The 19,709-nt window shown below is 35.9% G+C and overlaps 1 protein-coding gene across 4 annotated transcripts in view; it reads right to left on the bottom strand.

Annotated features, from left to right (window-relative positions):
- The window catches only part of adgrl3.1 (adhesion G protein-coupled receptor L3.1), a 99,123-nt gene that overhangs the window by 44,130 nt on the left and 35,284 nt on the right, over positions 1–19,709 (bottom strand). For all 4 annotated transcript variants that reach the window (XM_058769609.1, XM_058769613.1, XM_058769620.1 and 1 more), the window contains exons 5-6: positions 16,552–16,566; positions 13,142–13,948 (exon numbers count right to left, since the gene is read on the bottom strand). In XM_058769609.1, coding sequence (XP_058625592.1) covers positions 13,142–13,948; positions 16,552–16,566 — 822 coding nt within the window. The remainder of the gene's footprint in view (positions 1–13,141; positions 13,949–16,551; positions 16,567–19,709) is intronic.

The following is a 19,709-nucleotide window of genomic DNA, read 5'->3' as shown; positions in this document are numbered from 1 at the left end:
TGATTATTAAATATTCTATAAGTATTTATTCTATAATAAAAATTTACTTATTATATATGTAATATTATTTTAATATACATTACAATGTGATCTGTCAATTATATGTCCATTAAAAATTCTAAAATATTACATTTATTTACATTTCACATGTACATTTTTAAATATTAAAAATTTCATTTTTGCACAGCTGCTGTTTAAGCACAGACATTTGCCCAAAGAACGCTGCTAAAACAGAGACATCTTCTATCTCTGTCTCTCTCTCTAGGCATCTCTGCTGTTTCAGGGATGACTGAATGAGTCAGGTTTCTGGAGAGTGTTTGTGTGTGTAAATGTGTGTCTTTGTGCCCTGTGCAGCAGTTGGGAGTGTATGTTTTGACAGGCCTGATCCCTGAGTGCAAGGACTTCAGAGAGGCAAAGATAGATGATGTTTAAACGTCATAACTCCCCACTGGCACGCTCTGTTCCTGTCTGTCTCTCTCTCAAACACACAAGCACACACCTGAGGGCCTGAATCTGGCATATAGCAGTCAAATGCATATATGTAGCTTTGTTTATTGATATAAAGTGAGAAAGAATCTGTGTCGGAAGCTCAGGATATGACATGACAGGGAGTAAACATCCCTTAAAGCCTGGGCTAGACTAAACTATGCTGTAACAGTTCTGTCTACAATACATGTGTGCCTGTGGATAAACACGTACTAGCACACACAGAGAGAGCCGAAGAGTAGAACTAAAGAGATAGCTTCCCTCTCTTTTTTCGTTTCTTTTTGTTTCTTAGTCCCTGTCTTTCTGTCTTGCAGTGTTTATCTGGAGATGCTCTTGTTGCCGCAGCAACTGCTGGAAAAAAGACAGAACTGTGAAGAGGTTTGAAGAACACTAGAGGACAGCTACTTTTTTTCCATTTTCATGTTTGTCTGTGAATAAGCCATGGTGATGTACTTTAATAAAAAGTGGATATGAAAAGAATGCAGGATCAAGATCCCACAAGGCTCCGTTCTAGGACCAATGGAAATGTTTTTTTTGGGGGTTTTTTTTATTTTAACTGAAATATATAGTTTTATATACAGTATCCTGATATGTTTTAAGCCTTTGATTCAGTATAAATTTCAATATTTATGTATTATTAGCTCTGATTAGATGCACATCACTGAAAAAAAAAAAAAGTAATAAAACACGTTTAAAACATGGTGAAAAATTATCAGGGCATGTTTTTCACTATATACACGTGGTCAGAATTGTTGGTACCCATGGTAAATATGATCAAAGGCTGTGAAAATAAATCTGCATTGTTAATCCTTTTGATCTTTTATTTTTTAAAAATCACAAAAATCTAACCTTTCATTGGAGTACAAGAATTTTAAATGCGGGGAAATATCATTATGAAATAAATGTTTTTCTCTAATACACATTGGACACAATTAACGGTACCCTTTTATTCAAGACTTTTTGAAACCTCCATTTGCCAAAATAACAGCTCTGAGTTTTCTCCTATAATGTCTGATGAGGTTAGAGAACACCACGATGGTGCTTCTCCTCTTCAGTTCACCCCACTCATTTTCTACAGGGTTCAGGTCAGGGAACTGGAATGGCTATAGAAGAAACTTGGTTTTGTGCCCAGTGACCTATTTTTGTGTTTTTAAGGTTTGTTTTTGGATTATTGTCCGGTTGGAAGATCCAAACATGGCCCATTATAAGATTTCTAACAGAGTCAGTAACGTTTAGATTTTTTTATCTGTTGGTATTTGATAGAATCAGTGATGCCATGTGTCTAAACAAGATGTCCAGGACCTCCAGCAGAAATATAGGCCCACAACATTAAAAATGCAGCAGTATAATTTTTAGTTACATCTGACCATAGAAACCATTCCTGTTTGAAGTCCCAGTCATGTCTGACAACTGAATAAGCTGGTGATTGTTTTTGGATGAGAGCATTTTCTTTTCTTGATTTTTTTTTTTTTTTCTTGAAACCCTCCTACACATCTTCTTCCAGGCAGATTTGTAACATTTTCTGTTGATTGGAAATTAATTATTATCTTAATTATTGCCCTGATGGTGGAAATGGGAATTTTCACTGCTCTAGCTCTTTTCTTAAAGTCACTTTCTAATTTGTGAAGCTCAATTATCTGTTGCTGCACATCAGAAATAAATTCTTTTCTCATTGTGATGGATGATTAAGGGAGTTTGGCCTTTGTTTTCCCTCCTGTTTATATTGCTGTGAAACAGGAAGCCATGGCTGGATAATTTCATGTTCATAATCACTCTGGTGTGCACAAAATTGTAAATATGAATGTGAATATACCTCACAGATATTTTACTCATAAGAATTTCTAGGGGTACCAATAAATGTGCCCAACGTGTATTTGAGAAAAAACATTTACTTCATAATGAGATTTTCCCCCATTTTCAATTGTTTTAGTTCAATGAAAGGTTAGATTTTTGTGCTTTGTTTTAAATAAAAGATCAAAAGGATTAATAATGCAGGTTTATATTCACAGCCTTCTTTGATCGTATTTACCATGGGTACCAACAACTATATATATATATATATATATATATATATATAAAGATATTTTCATTTATATGCACCAGGATAACAAAAGAGAGGAATAAACACAAAAATCACATAAATATATATTTATTAAAATATTTGAATATGCCTACATGAAAATCTGAATTACTAAATCAGAGCTTTGAAATTAATTAACTGACACAACAAGTTTGAACTGATTCACAAACTGTAAATAATCTAAACTGCATTTTTTTTATTGCAAAAGAATGTAAAAATCCTGCAGTAACAATCTGTTACGTGATTAACTGTAAGTTACTTAAGCATACACTACCATTAAAAAGTTTGGTAAATTTCTTATGCTAACCACAGTGGCATTTATTTTATATAAAATACAGCAAAAACAATAATATTGTGAAAAGCTATTAGAATTCAAAATATGTAAAATATGTAATGTCACAGGATTCTTCAGAAATCATTCTAAAATGCTGATGTGGAGCTCAAGAAACATTTTGTATTATTATCAATGTTGAAGAGAGGCTTTGCTTGTCTGGGTAGGGGGAACATAACCGCAGCACTGCCTACATTGCAGATCCACCACTGACCCTGCCCTAATAGATTTAGCACATGATGTACTTGCCGGTGCATAAATTATACCTGAAAATGTGCACTAACAAAGCTGTGCAATCATAAGGCAGCGTGAGCCCTCGTTAGCAGTTCAGAACGAAAGATAGTTCCTCTTTCTTAGACTATATCCCATCAGACAGCTCTGGCTTATTATAGAGATGCACTGATCCAAATATCCCCTCACATCTCCTCTCATCACTTTTCCTGCCCTCTTTTCTCTTCGCTCTCTCCCCCACCTCCCTCTGTGCGGCAAATCTGACTGTGATTTTAAAGGGCCGCTGAGTGAAATGAAAGCACTTCCTGTTTCTATTTCTGTAACTGTCTGTGTGAGGAGCTACTGAGGCAAGACTCAGAAAGCAGCAGAGCATTCTACAGTGACTAATCGCTCACACACACACTCACAGACAGGCATGGCACCCTCCCTTCCTTTTTCACACAGAAGCCATTAAATGACAAACCAGCCCTTTCATCCACCTTCCAAATCTCTCCATCGCTCCTTTCTTGCCGATGACCGCCTGTCTGCCATGCCCTCCATGTCTCTAGATTGTCATCTCCGTGATACAGCCTACTCAGACACAATAGGGGTACAGATAGAGGGCAACGTGTGTGTTTTCCGACGGAAAGGGTGCTTTGATTGGCGGCCGATCAAAGGAAGTCTTCTATTCTCTGCATCGGTGGAAAGATGGCTGACTCACTCCTTGAGGGTAAAGGTCATTTATCTTCTATTATTCCAAACACTTTTAAAGGCAGCGTGACTTCAGAGTGGGCTTCCAGCGCGGTCTGTTAAGCCCATTTCTTCCTGTAGACTAACATGAAAGAGAAGGCAATATATAATCGGACGTCTATTTACGACAACCAGCTCGTCGGAAAACCGCTGTATGAAATCGGGTCATTTGATGTTCGGTCATACTTTCAGGTGTGACCGGAACGTTGAATCTTTCGGGGCTGCTCAACGCACATAGTCCTGTTAAATATGCCTCAGCCCACACAGAGACAGGAAACAATGTCACCTTGCTGATCAGGACCAGTCAGAAGACAGCGTCATGGCAACCACACAGGAAATCAGTGACTGGTGCAAGTTTTGCTTTTCAAGCTGCTATTGATGATGAATTTTAAAACCTAGGAAAATTTCCATACATCTAATTTATCAAAGAATAGAGAGATAAAACAGAGTACGGTATGTATAGCAGTCCCATTTAAGTCAGACTTTAAATGTATGAATGTCTTTGCACTATCTAAAAAAATATGGTAACACTTTAGTACAGGGACCAATTCTCACTATTAACTAGTTGCTTATTAGCATGCCTATTATTAACATATTAGCTGGTTATTATTACTTATAAAGCACATATTCTGCATGACAATATTCTACATCCCTAATCCTACCCAATACCTAAACATATCAACTACCTTAACTATTAATAAACAGCAAATTAAGAGTTTATTGAGGCAACAATCGTAGTTAATGGTTTGTAAATAGCAATAATTGGATCAAACCAAGTGAAATTTATAGTAAACTAATGTTCAAATGTTTGGGTTCAGTAATATTTTTATTTATTTATTTATTTTTTAATGTATAGTTTTATTCCGCAAGGGTGCACTGAATTGAACAAAAGCCATTGTTATTTTTACAAAAATTTTCTATTTCAAATAAATGGTTCTTCTTAGCTTTGGTTTCAGTTTTGTTTTCTTCTTAAAAGGTTCTTTCCACAAAAATATTAACTGTTTTTAAAATCGAAAATAAGAAATGTTTTTGAGCACCAAATCAGGGGTGCGTTTCATACACACTGTTTAACCACTTTAGTACAGCACATTGATAGAGAAATTAACTAGTCATTCCTGTTTAACTGAAAACATAGAAAATGTTCACACTGTGTTTATTCACATTGTGAACTACATTGGTTCAACAATATAGGACTGTTATTAATCACATCACACGCAGGTTTCTAGATCATAATGAATTCTAGATAACAATTAATGTCAGTTTATTTACATAAACAATAGAAAACCTTTCATTTTGTTAAATCACATGTGGAGTACACTTTACTCCCAAAAACATGCTCACTCATTTAGAAGCTTTCTACATAATGCAATTTCTCAGAGATGCTGCTGCAATGAACATGGCATTTGAGGACTACTTAACTATTTTGTTCCCTCTTACATCATAATACAGGGTTCAAACTATACTGTTTCAAACTATAAAATAACAGATATGTTCCTTAGATGTAAGAGAAAATATTTCACACAAAATTATTTGGTTTGGATGCATTGTGGTTGTTTAATGTGTTCCAATACAACTGGTGTCACTGACACCAATTGGTTAAAAGTAATTGTAAAAATGGCTCAGTGACATTAGTTTTCAGAAAAGGTCTAGAATCATTTGTATGCAAATGCCACTTGGTTTGATATTTTGTAAATAATGCAGTGACATTCACACATTTTTTAAGTGTGACTTCAGTGGCCAAACACTTTTTGTGTCCACTGCTTAACAAAGAGATACAGGTCCTAAAAAGAGTGAGTTCAGAAACAAAGACTAAAAAAGAGAGAATTTGTAATCATAAAAATGCAAAAAGCACAAACAGAGAGGAAAAATGTAAGCCCAGTCTCCTCTCCTCTTCCTCCTGTTATCAGCAGTATGGTAATAGCAATGTAAGTCCCCTTGGTGGGGTTACCGCTGTAATCCGCACTCTTATCCTCTCAGATCTACATAGTGAGATGCTCTAGGTCAGCAGTCTGTGTAAACGTATGTGTGTGTGTGTACACGTGTGTAAGTATATGTGCGAGCAAGGTTAAAATGCCAAACAGCAAATGTGGGTAAAAATGGATGTTGCTAAATAAACTCAGTAACTGTCTAAGGAACTGCAACATTATACATTTTGATTGAAATGAATTGGTCATTTTTTAAACTGTTTGTTTGCGTCTTTCATGTCACTATGTGGTCCCTGACATTATGGTGGAGGATAAAACATGCACAATGTTTCAATAAAGCCATGTGTAGGTGATTACAGTTTTATTAGTAACAGTGTTTCATATGTCCCACTTCAGTCTGTTGCAGCCATGATTCAGCTCATATAAAACAAAAAGTCATTTAGAAACCTAAATATGATTTGTATTTAGATCTTGGCTGAATAAGACATTTTAATAAAATGCTTTTTTATTAAAAACAACTCTCTTGCATATGTGTGCTGATAAAATTTTCTTACAGTCAAGTCTCAGATACTGTAAATTTGCAGTGTGTTTTATTCATAACATTTTCATAATTCAGCTATTAAAGTCTCATTTTGCCCCATCAGTCAAATCTTCAAAACACTTAAAATACTCGCTTCTAAGTTCAATAAGTCAGTAACTCACAAGACAGACATGTCCAAATGAAATGGTTCTTGGTTCATTGAGCTAAGAGAACTGCTCAAACTGATTCTTTAGACCTGTTTTGTGAAACTGTTCAACTGATTCAGTGAAAAGATCTAACTCAAAATAACGATTTACTGACAAACCGGACATCAGTAAGAATGATCGCTATAAAGAACCTAACCCTCACTGATGTAAATGATGTGAGCTATTCAAATCAATGCTATTCAAGTCCAGTAAAGAACATCTTTTAATTACTTTGTCCTCAGTGGAAAGTTCACAATTAAAGGTTTATCTACAATGCCTGAAGCGCTGGTTCTCAATTGTTTTGACTCCAAGGTCCCCCATTGTCCACAGCAATAATCAAACATCCTGGATAAGGATTTAAAAACCTTTTTTATTCACACCTTCTACATAATAAAATATTTTAGACATTGGTATGGCTAAAATGTATTTTGTTGTTATAATAATGGGTTATTTGTTAGATTTTATCAATTAACATGATTTTTCCACTTTTGAAAATAACCAGCCCGATCTCATGGCATATTTCGTACATATTTTACTAATTCGTACTACCTCACTCAAATTCATATGATTTTTGCTAAATCGTACGTATTTTCGTATGAATGACCTACACCTAACTCCGCCCCTAAACCTACCCGTCACTGGGGTTTAGACAAATCGTACAAAATCGTACGAGTGAGATCTTACAAATTCATACGAATTAGTCACCTCGTAAAATACGTACAAATTGTTCGTGAGATAGTGTTGAAATAACACTTTCAAAATTAGGCTACCTCATATATATATATATATATATATACAGGTTTTTTCCAAGGGAAAAAAAGCAGTTGTTAAAGGGATAGTTCACCCAAAAATTAAAGTTTGATGTTTATCTGCTTACCCCCAGGGCATCCAAGATGTAGGTGACTTTGTTTTTCAGTAGAACACAAACTAAGATTTTTAACTCAAACCGTTGCAGTCTGTCAGTCCTATAATGCAAGACACAATCTTTGAGAGTAAAAAAAAACATGCACAGACAAATCCAAATTAAACCCTGCGGCTCGTGACAATACATTGATGTCCTAAGACACGAAACGATCGGTTTGTGCAAGAAACTGAACAGTATTTTTATCATTTTTTACCTCTAATACACCACTATGTCCAACTGCCCTGAGCGCGTGCACGGCATCCGGTGGGTGTGTCGATATCCAACCGAAGAGCAAGCAACCATAACTTCAAGCGAGCAGGCTCAGAAGTTGGGAATATGTGAAAAGTCAACACTCCCGGATGAGTTCGTGCGAGAAAATGTAATCTTTCAGGTTTAAGTTGGTTTGAACAACCAGGATAAGCGCAAGTAATTACCATTTTGATTAGCCGTCATACTCACAATCTCTGTGCACTGTGTAAACAATGAGTGACGTATAGGCGCGACAGATCGCTTCTGGCATTTGCATAAACTAAGCCAGAGCACATACAGACGTCACGCACCGGATGCTGTGCACGTGCTCAGGGCAGTTGGACATAGTGGTGTATTAGAGGTAAAAAATGATAAAAATACTGTTCAGTTTCTTGCACAAACCGACCGTTTCGTGTCTTAGGACATCAATGTATCATCACGAGCCGCAAGGTTTAATTTGGATTTGTCTGTGCATGTTTTTTTACTCTCAAAGATTGTGTGCCCATTGACTTGCATTATAGGACTGACAGACTGCAACGGTTTGAGTTAAAAATCTTCATTTGTGGTCTACTGAAGAAACAAAGTCACCTACATCTTGGATGCCCTGGGGGTAAGCAGATAAACATCAAATTTTGATTTTTGGGTGAACTATCCCTTTAAGGGGGTGAATTAAAATAAAATAAATATTAATAATTAATAATAAATCAAATGTATATTTTTATTTTAGTTGCAATTGTTTATTTGACATTTTAAGTCATCTTAAGGCCTCATTGGAGGTTTGCTGAGGACCCCTTTTTGCATTTCCATCAAAACAAAAATATGACAAACAAAATAATGATGTGTCTTCATGTTTTGTGACAGGTGCAGTACTATGAGACAGACAACAGCTTGTGTATGATTCTGTGAGTGACTCAATGATCTGTGCTGTTTGTCACAATTTTTCAAGGAAAAACAACGTTGTCCTACTCACATACAGTCAAAAATATAATAATTCAATTAAATATCTAATAAATACTTCAAAATTATATTTACGTAAATAAACAATATGCAAAATACAGCAGCACCTGAGTAAAAATATATATTTATGGAGCAAAAAATGTTTCCAATTCTCCCACTACTCGCGCAGGTGTAGTATTAAGTTAATTTTGCACCCTGTGTGCGTGTATACTGTATGTGTGTGTTAATGTGAGAATGTTTTTGAGCTCTGAAGTGCGTGCATACAAGTGTAAGTGCGAAGATCACTCTATTACTGATTGATCTGTGTGTTAAACTCCCTGCTGGCAGATCCAGGTGCATTCTTGTTCCTGCGGATCGGTTTAAATAAAGTTTTCTCTCTGTACTGAGCTGTAATTGCCAATGAAGAGAGTTTTAACCGTATGTTAGACATTCTCTCATTTAATAAAAGCAGAGAACAGAAGCCTTCACTCCACTAAAGGAGCACGGAGGCTATTCCACTTAAACTATCTGCGGTGCCAATCCTAACATATTACATTAGCATCAGACTTTAAAGCAAACCTGGAGGAAGATGATTCTGGGTATGAGAGCGAGAGAGTTGAGAGCATGCTTTAAAGGAAAGCAGATTAAACTGCTATCACCAGTAAGACTTCAAGATGTGTTTAAGTGAGAGATGGTGAGTGTTACATGTGAAACACATGTGTGCATGTTTTTTATTTCCTCAGTGTGAGCATGCTTAACAGAGCAGAACTAATTTCATTTCTATCAACCTTTAAAGCTATTTTTTTCTATGGCGCAGAGTGGGTGTCTGTGATCTTTGGATGAACAGTTGTGTGTTTGAGAGAAAAGATAAAAGTAAATGGCAGAAATATACTAAGGATTTAACTGCTGATTCTGATTTGCAAATCTGTATTGTTTGAGCACCATATTCACCAATAGAACTATGCAAATCGAGTTCATAATATTGAACGCTAACAATTTGCAAGCCACAATTCCCAATCTTGTTGGTCTGCTCTGATTGCTAAATTGTGGAGGTTGCAGCAGACTATTGCAATCGGCATAGTTTACTGGGAATGTACAGCATTACTCCAGCACTGTGATCCAGACACCTGAATTGGCTCTTAAAAAATGTTGATTATATGCTTGACTGCACAGCCGTTCTGGATATATGCCCAGTTATAACACTCTTCTTCATTATGAAGAGTTACACCTACCATGATTAATAGAAAATGTACACAAAAATCACTTTACTGTTCATTGATGTTAATATCAGAAAGGCTTGGATTTTCAGTGCAAAAATTATTTATGATAAACATTTAATTTGAATGAATACCTGTTCATTTATCTGCCGTCAATTCAACTGATCTTTTTATGAATTATTTTTCATTTCTTTTTCAAAATAAAGATGGCGCAAAAAGATTCACACTTTTAGTCACATGCTGTTATATAAAACTATGATTTGGTGGTGCTCACATACAATTGTTTCTGAGTGGATAGCAGAGGAAGAATCCGGAAACAGACTTTCTTACTTGTGTTTAGTTTTTTGCCAAACACTATAGTGAATATAAAAATCTCAACAAATACCCTTTGACTTCCTTTTCAAGCATTGGTCTGAACAGACAAATCGCATGTGAAAACGAGACAGTATTTTTGTTTCGTGTTGGTGTTAACGGGCCCATTAGCCAGTGCATTTTGTGGCTGGTTAATCTGAATTAGCTTGTGCAGTAGCGAATAAGATGCAGGTTTTCGTGCTGAAATATTGGGCCAAAAGTGTAGCGCAAAAGCTTGAATTTGCACCCAAGAGTGACAATGAGAGACCCATAAAAAGAAAAAGAAACCGTGAAGTAGCAAGAGAAAGTCAGAGATACAAAGAGGAAAGGAAAGCACAAATCTAATCTCTTTCAATCTTTTCATCTTCTCTCTTTACTGTTCCTGTAGATCTGAATCCTTCAATGTCCTCCCAGCTAACCTGAATGCCAGAGCTTTCTCAAGCACTTAAACTCTTCCAAGAGAAACATACAACATACTTTGTTCAGGGACGTGCAGCACACATACAAAACTTAGGCCTATCATCTATTTATAGCTGATAAAACTATATCACCTATTAAAACTGTAGTACTCAATATGCTAGCACTCTGACTTACACATGAAAATTATTGTTTTAAAATAGTTATTTTATTCTGTGTAGATTTTCATTTCATTTTGTGCAGACTTAATAATACTAACTAGAAATGATTAATAATACTAACTCCCATTAATAGTGAAACCATAAGGATAATAGTGATAATGATAATGTCTAGTGAATGATAGTGAAATGAATATGCATTCTGCATCAAACAGAGGTAGACATTTAAAAAATCTACTTAAACCAAAGTTCTCAATATGGCAGCTGTAGAAAATAAGGTCCTGCCTTTCAAGAAAAAGATGTAATTGGCTTGTTGTCATTGGCATTTCTTGCTCTTTTTGCACTGCATGCGCATGAGTTGTGCAAACCTAAAAAAAAAGGCTGATTTAAACATTGCTGTCAGTTTTTTATTGTAAAATTGACTTATGTTATGGCACATAGTTTTTGACATTTCAGTCTTTTCACTCTTCAGTATATTGGAGGTGTGCTTGCATGACTTGAAAATAGCTGCCCTGGGGCATTGACACAATGACTGCAGAGTGAACCAACATGCTACAACAGCGACTTAAGATAATACCAAGTTACTACAGTTTCATTGTAGTAACAATAACTCTAGTAACTTTAGTATTTATTGGGAATTAATGGCTAAGACAGCTAAATTTGGTATTTTTGTAGCAACAAACCAAATATAGGGGTCAAAAGATCTCAATTAAAACACCCATGTGATAGCAGTGCAGTCCATATAAAATGTGAACGTTCTACACACAAAAACAAATTTTGAAACATCAATAATGGTTAATTTGTCTTTTTCTCAGTGTTTATGTTTTTCTTTAAGTCGGTCTAACAAATATAATTTAAATGTATGTTTTTTATATGGACATGTTTCCATATTTTCATTCACATACCTGTACTTCTAACTTGTTTATTGCATTTCTGATTAGAAACGCAAAGAACATTTAGTCAGAAAGAAACATTTTTCTTTAGAATCGTGATCTCTGCTTTAAGCAAATAATTATGATTTTTAATTTATTAAGAATCGTGCAGTTCTAAATGAATTCTACAACATTCTCTCCTCTGCTGTATTGACAGAATGTAGTTGTTTTTCTCTTTCAAAGCTGACATGCAGACAAAATAAAAAACTAATTAAACCCAGATAAAATGTAATTAAAAGCTGAACTACACAAAGATGGTGTTGTTATAGCAATATTCTCTTTGATATGACCACTAGACAGCGTCTGATCTGCATTAGTTTAGGTGGCTAACACTCCCGCTGTAGCTCAAGCTTTACAAGATCTTTGATGTGGAGTATGTTAATAAAGAAAATGAATGCAGGCAGCGTCAGTAACAAGCACCTACATATATTGCACCTGCAGATGAGGTCTATTTTTTTATTTTAAAGCTATTTACACCTTTTGAGATTTGTTTTGAAAATGAAGTACTAAATTCTGCACAAATCAGTGTGTGGGTTTAGAAACACATAAATATTCAGAGATGGAAATTGTATTAGTTGTATTTAGTATTTGCTTGTTGTGTGAGCTGTTCTGTAATAAACTGACAGTGCATGGTGAGAATCTAGTCGCAATTTATTAACTAAATCTCATACAATATGCTCAATTTGGACCCAGTTAAGAGCAAAGAGATACACTCTGCTCTGTTCTAATGGGGATGTCAGTAGATGCCGGAGATAATAACTGTTAGTTTACACTGTAGATAATGATTAATTCAGCTGTATTTCAGCTGAGCTGGCAAGCTGACTAAAATTGCAATACAATACAGCGCAAGTAGTGTGCCTGAACTCTAAATGTGAAGAAGGAATAAAACAAAGTGAAAAACAACCTGACTAATGGACTATGATAACCTATACAATAACATTCTCTGAAAATGTAAGTCAGGGGAAAAATCCTGAAGGTCTCTTTTATCATTGACATGAATACTTGTATAAGTGAGCGAAAATGACAGGGCTTTCTAACTCTGCCAGTTCAGTTCTTCAAAGTAGATTTGTAACTGACAATCAAAGAGTAGTACAAGACTTAAATTCTGACTCTGTGGGCGAGCAATAAATTTCACCCATGACGTCACACATACTTAAAGGGGCAGCTCACTCAAAACTAAAAAAATCTGTCGTTATTTACTCACCCTTGCACCTCAAAAATAAAAAATTGTGAAAAAAATCACAACAAAAGTAGACCTTGTGCTATTTTCCAAGTAAAAGGGGACATTGTACAAAACAATCAAATCATCCTGAAAGGTTGATTAGGTGTAAAAACATCTAAGATCACAAAATACTGTCGCAAATGTAAAAGTATTTTTAAATGTTATTAAATGCTATATGTGGCTCAGTTACCAGTGGATTAAAAATAACACATTAGATAAAATGTACTTGAATTAAAGGGAAACTCACCAAAGCCCAATCTATTGTCATTGTTCCCAAAGTCGAGAGAATATATGACAACATGGTAGTTGTTCCACACGTACAGCAAATTGTCTCGGGGGTTGTAGTCCACAGCTGCGATATATTGGTAGGAATTTGGGAATGGAATGCTGAGATGTGTTTCACGGCTCTTCTCGGTGTTGTACATGTAGTCAATTTTATTCCCCAATGCTTCATTATCGTCATCTTCGTAAACGCTCTTCACTACGTACAGGATTCCGCAGATCATAAAGGCATTGGAGGCCGATCGCTTATCGTATGATGTATCCCATGATCCCTCCACTCGGAGTGTGTATGGGTTGAGCTGACTGACCACAATTCGTCCATTGTTCTGTTCGGTGGCATAAATTACCCACAGTCCATTTTCATCCACTGCCAGATCGATGTCAGATTTCCCACCCCAGCGATACGGTGAGGTGTCGTGGTAGTTAGCATTGGCAATAATCGCCTCACCACTCTTGATACGAGTTCGCAGGTCGAATTTAACAATGTTGCGTGTACGTTCCTTGTTAAAGAAAAGTGCACCATCGTACACCACAAACCCGGTGCCGTCTACACGATGGGGTAGTTTGTATGTCGTGGTAGGCCGACCTGCAATAAAGTCCTCCTTAGATGAGTACTCAGTCAGTGTATCTGTGCGGTATGGAGTCCAGGGCATATAGTAGATCTTGTTGGATGACTGTAGGGGATCTTTACACCATGATCCAGACTGGTGGTCTGACTCAAAGAGGTGTTCACTCTGGTACACACCTCTCAATACACCTGGACATAGAAAGACTGAAAGAGGAAGAGGGAGTGAGTTGCAGTCATATTTTAACTATAATTCAATACATTTTTTCTCTTACCTATTAGTCATATACAGTTATAAAAACAGTTATTAGTTAGAAAAATACAAAAAAATCAGTTCACACATACAATGGCCTTTTGTATTCTCTATTATAAGGAGCATGTTTTAATTTCTGAATTAAAATGTCAGGGTGATACATTTGTCCTGATGTAATGAACAAAAGTCTATTTAAAAGAAAGAAATTACTAGAAAGAAGTCCTTATTAAGTACTTTGGAATAATTTTGTGTGATGTCTTTGAAAAAATGTTCACTAAATCATAGTCATGCGGTGCAACCAAAAAAATCATATGGTGCAACCAACAAGCAAAAATCTGCAAAAAAGACCCATGCAGACTCATGACTGTCAATGCCGATGTTTCTTAAAATATCAGATAATTTTACCTTTTTATAACAAGGCAAGATTAGATCAGACTGTAAAATGTCATGTGGTGTGACTTTCCAGTCATATGCATGAATAAATAATTCATGAAATTTGTAAACATTTTTACTTTTTAGATTGAAATATATTTATTTTTTGGAAAATAAAAATTACTGAATATTCTGAAGGTATAAGCATTTTTTTTTTTTTTTTTACTTGATAGTTCTATCACATGACCATTATTATAATCATTATCATCAGAAATCAAAACTACATATAACCAACATCAATACAAAGAGCATTTCTAAGGACTTGGCATGTGCATTTTTTGAACTAGATTTTTTTTTTTTCTCCTTTTCTCTATTGTAAACACTCTTGTATGTCATTGATCCATATTGCACACTAACAACTGCAATGGTCTGCAACCAAAGTTATCAGAAAGCTACATGCTTTGAGCCTGAGCGAGAGAGAGAGACATCTATTAAATCATATCTGATGACTAGTAACCCGATTTATAGTTCATGACTCCAGCAGAATCCCTCAGGAGGTTCTGAAAATCTGTCTCACCGACTTCTCTAACCCTGAGGAAAATTCACACTGTGTGAACATTTATGTGGGGGTGGTTAAGAATCATCACCCTATTATTCCTGGTACATTAAATGTGAAGACGAAAATAATCATCTGTTAAGCCTTATGCAAATCAACCTTAATTTGTCCTCCAGAATTACAGCTTGTAATACTTACATTCTATTGCATGAACTTACCCACAATATATTGCTGGAAAAATAGTAACAGTATTTTCTAACCCTGGGAAAATTTTTGGGAGTACTTCAAATTACAATTTGAAGCACTGTGAAAAATCAATGACCAATAAACACAGTTGAGACTGGCTTAAAGTCAGGGTTAGCCATACCCGTACATGGTTGGTCGGGCTGTCATGCATATCTTATGTACAGTCTTGTGATTAAACCCTCTGTGTGTATGTGTGTGTGTGTGTGTGTGTGTGTGTGTGTGTGAACGTCTAATGTTTTCGCTCTCTTTGATTTATAATGATACTCCTGCAAACCATGCAGATATACTTACATGGTCACACACAAACAGAGAAGTGAGCGCACAAACAGTCACACAGAATGCCTTCCACAGTATCGGCCCTTTCCCACCATTCCGTTCCCAGAATGAGGGACATCCTCATGGGAAGTGTGGCTGGTATTTTAACTGTTGCTGGATGTTTCCTTTTATTGTTTTAGATGCATTCATTTTCCACAATATGTCTTCATCCCGGAACTTTTCTTGGCCTTTGATAAACTCAAGTATATTTGTGTTTATTCATTTTTTATTTTTCATTACTTTTTTACTTTTGAATGTTTTGGTAGCCCATACATCCATTTATTTTTACCATTCTGATTTCTAAATTCATATTCAAGTATTCAATTCATGTTCATTTGTATGGTGCCTTTTACAATGCATTTAGTTTCAAAGCAGCTTTACAGAAAAAATATGTTTCAAATATTACAAACAAGAAGCCTGTGGCAACTGCGTTTTGCTATTGGAGAAAAACCTTGAGAGGCTCCTAACTGAATACACAGTAAAAATGACTGCTATTTTTCTGTTATTGTCAATTTAAAATTTGCTTTTTAATATGCATGTCTTTCTATTCCAAATCAAGGCAACCTGGCATAAAAAGCTCCAATTTTAAAATGCCAATTCACAATTTGAGTGTTCTCGTCATTTGATAAATTTGATAACTGTTCATGCGTCATCTCTAGCTATGCAGAAAATTAAGTTATTATGTTAAGGTCTGACAGTCTAGATTCCCCCCAGGCCATTCAAGAGACAAAACATTGCAAGACATCAGTTTCACACTGCCACTTCTTGTGGTCAGCACAATCGGCAGCTTAAGTTTTAAACAGTGGCAACACCTCCCTGTTCATCTGATACATGGTAAACCACCAGATACACTGAGACAGATCAAGAGAGAGGAGACAGTGAGAAATAGAGGTCTAATTCAGGGAGTAAAGCCTTGGTCTGAGATCAAGTTTCTCCTCCGCATTCCTAATATAAACCATTATGAGCTACTGATCGCCAATCTGTCATTAGTATCAAATAACACCATAACAGCCTGACAGTGAATTACACACTTAAATTACATTAAAGTAATGGAAGTAATGGACCTACCTCTCTGTTCCACTTCTGCATTCACAAAGGGGTGGAAGAAGAGAGAAAGAGAGAGAAAGAAACAACAGATTAATGATGCAATATTAAATACTTCACAGTAATTCAATTCCATATGCATGTAATGCACGTCGTGTCTTAACCCAATCTTGTGAAAGTAGTAAAATGTGCTTCATTTGTATTCTAGAAATTCCATTAACAAAGTGATCATAATTTTTTAAAACAAATATAGTGTGTCCATGTGATATTAGACTATTAACCAGAAAAATGTATGTATAAAAACAAACTAGAGACAGAATACAAAAAAAATAGAAAGAAATAGGGTTTGTTTCACATAAATTGTTCATGTTCCTTGAGTATTGTGATTTAGATACAGACCAGGTTTCTTGGCCAGCCCTCTTGACTAATGGATAAAAGACACAGATTTAATGTGTACCATTTTTTATTCACTTATTTCGTATAAGATATATGGTTAACTCCAATTTGGTTCTACACCAATTTTAAAGCTGAATTTTCCCATTTTTATATTAAAAATTGTAGCCTGACACAATGCCATTGTGAGTTAGGAGCAAAACAAAAGTTTGAAAACAACTAGTATTGTTGCAATTACATTTGTGACGGTATAGTAATGTGAAAATTACATACTTCAAATGATCTGTTTCTCACTTTAATTTACCGCAGTTTTAATATCATATTAGTTTTAATTTTGTATGTTTCTATCTTTGCAAAAAATTCTATTTACATACACTTTTATACTTATTTTAAATGTTATGCAACCATCAGTGGAAGACTAAAATAATTTAATTGTACTCATGCAATGACAATAAGAGGTTGACTTGCCTTGAAAAAAATTACAATCTAGACAGTTGCTACAATTTATGTTCCTTTGTGTGTGTGTGTGTGTGTGTGTGTGTGTGTGTGTACTTCTCTATGAAATATGCATGAGGATGAACTGTTAATGCATCACTCAATAAATAAGCCACCACACAAGAGAGAGAGACTGTGTGAGTATGTGAATGAGGTACCAGGAGATCTGATTTAGAAGCAATTATGTCTCCCACACACACACCTAGTCGAGTTTCAGTCACATTGTAAAAGGATCAATAACAGATAGTCAGTGACTGTCAGTTATATAAAGAAGTGATGCGTCTAGGCCCACTGGGAGGTTACGACTTCCTCTACTAGTACCTTATCCATCACAGCTGACAGGCCGATGTGGGTGATGGTACAGATTTCTACTGTATGTTAACCAAAATCATTTGTTCTGTATTGTGACAGACATCTGAGTAAAACAGATTATTAAAACAATAATAATAATTGTAGGTCAGGGACATGGTTCTTTCCACCGTTTGTTGATTAGATGGTGGCAGATCTGAATGCGAGGTTGCGGTCAATTGTAAGTAAAGGGTGGGGTTTAAGCGGACTAAAAGTTTGGAGAAGTCCAACATATGTCATCAGAAAGAAATATTCCAGTTTCACTGGAAGACTGACATTTTGATTAAAGAATTAAGAAAAAAAGGAAAAATTCAATGCATGCACAGATAAATTGTGCACAAAAATATCAATAATATACATTTAGAAAATAGATTTCCTTTTCATGCCAACATCAAACAGAATTGCAAAAATATTGATTGTTTCCAAACAAGTTTGCAAAACACTCCCAGTCAGTCATTGGTCAGTCAAACAGATAGCCCCTCCCCAAATTCACGCTATTGGCCGAGCCAATGTTGCTATGCTGGGCTGGCAAAGGAGTTCAAACAAACAGATAAGATAGTGCCAAAAAGAGACAAGATACATCCCATTTCACATACTTCTGCACTATATCTGCCGTTATGCGTAGTGCAAAAACAGCAAAATGTAGTGGAATATGAATATTTTATGTATGTTTATGTATTTCTACATGGCCTTTCATTGGTCACAGCTTTCCCTAAGTATCAAAAGAGGAAGGGCTAAACACGCTAAATTCTTTGTACCACTTTTTCTCACCCTGATATCATTCCAAGCATGAATTACTTTCTTTCTTCTGTGTAACACAAAAGAAAATATTTTGTCCATACAATGAAAATCAGTGGGGTTGTTTTGGACCCTACTGACTTGTATTGTATAGACAAACACAGTTGGAATATTTTTAACACCATCTTCTTTTGCATTCCACAGAAGAATAAAGCTGGGATTGGAATGAGTATACAATGAGAGAATTTTCATTTTTGTGGTGAACTATCCTTTTAACGTAAATAGACGCAAGAGACTACAATTTAAAAACTACTTTATTCCTTCCATAAAGACAGTAGTTAATCACACAGATCTAAGGAGCAGGTACTGAGTATCTACAGTATATGAGGTGAAGTTTTTTGAGTGTGTAGGTAAAACAGACGTCCCATATGGAGGCCAAAGCAGAAAGGTTGACTGGAGTTCTGCCAACTCCTCCATCACAGGGGAGAAGAGAAAGCCAGAAAAACCTCAAGAAAACATTTGGAACATGTTCCCATGGGTTTCTAAGACTGAAGTAATTAAATTACCTGCCTGTGTGTGTGTGTGCATGTGAGACTGTTTGTGTGCGTGTCTGTACGTATGATGGACCTCCCCACTAATTAGTGGGCCTGTGGAAAAAATGTTTTAGGCCTTTTTTTGACCAGGTGGTCACAAACACACATGTATGCACTTATGAGCACTCACACACACTTCATGACCCCTATGCAGGACGATTTATGGTCAAAAGGTCAAAAAGAACCGTGTGTGCATCCTGCCTGTATGTCCTTTGTGTCATTTAGCTCTGTGCAAGAAATTCCACCATGTCTCTGCTATTCCACCCATTTGTGAATCAGTATGAGTGTGTATGTGAATGTGAGTGTGTAAGTGTATTCAGGCTTTTCCTGCTGCCAGTGCCGCAGTCATACGATACTGATTTATCGTCACCGTTGCCATGGCCACCCCAGATTGGAACACCAACCCCACAGAATCCGTGAGAACTTGAAACCACATCGCTCAACCCTCGGATGATTGACAGGCTCTTTTCCCGTGAGTCATGGCAAGGGACGAGGTCGGACAACAGCGGATAAATGCAACAGAAGTACATTCATATGCATTTTCTGTCAGGTACAAGTTTATATTTGGTGACAGATTGAGGTGCCAGGTAGCAATCACTGCAATGCTAAACTCTC

The sequence above is a fragment of the Onychostoma macrolepis genome, chromosome 01, assembly GCF_012432095.1.
Source record: "Onychostoma macrolepis isolate SWU-2019 chromosome 01, ASM1243209v1, whole genome shotgun sequence".
NCBI classification, from domain to species: Eukaryota; Metazoa; Chordata; class Actinopteri; order Cypriniformes; family Cyprinidae; genus Onychostoma; species Onychostoma macrolepis.
The sequence above is the reverse complement of the archived record's forward strand: the minus strand, read 5'-3'. Positions and strand labels throughout refer to the sequence as shown.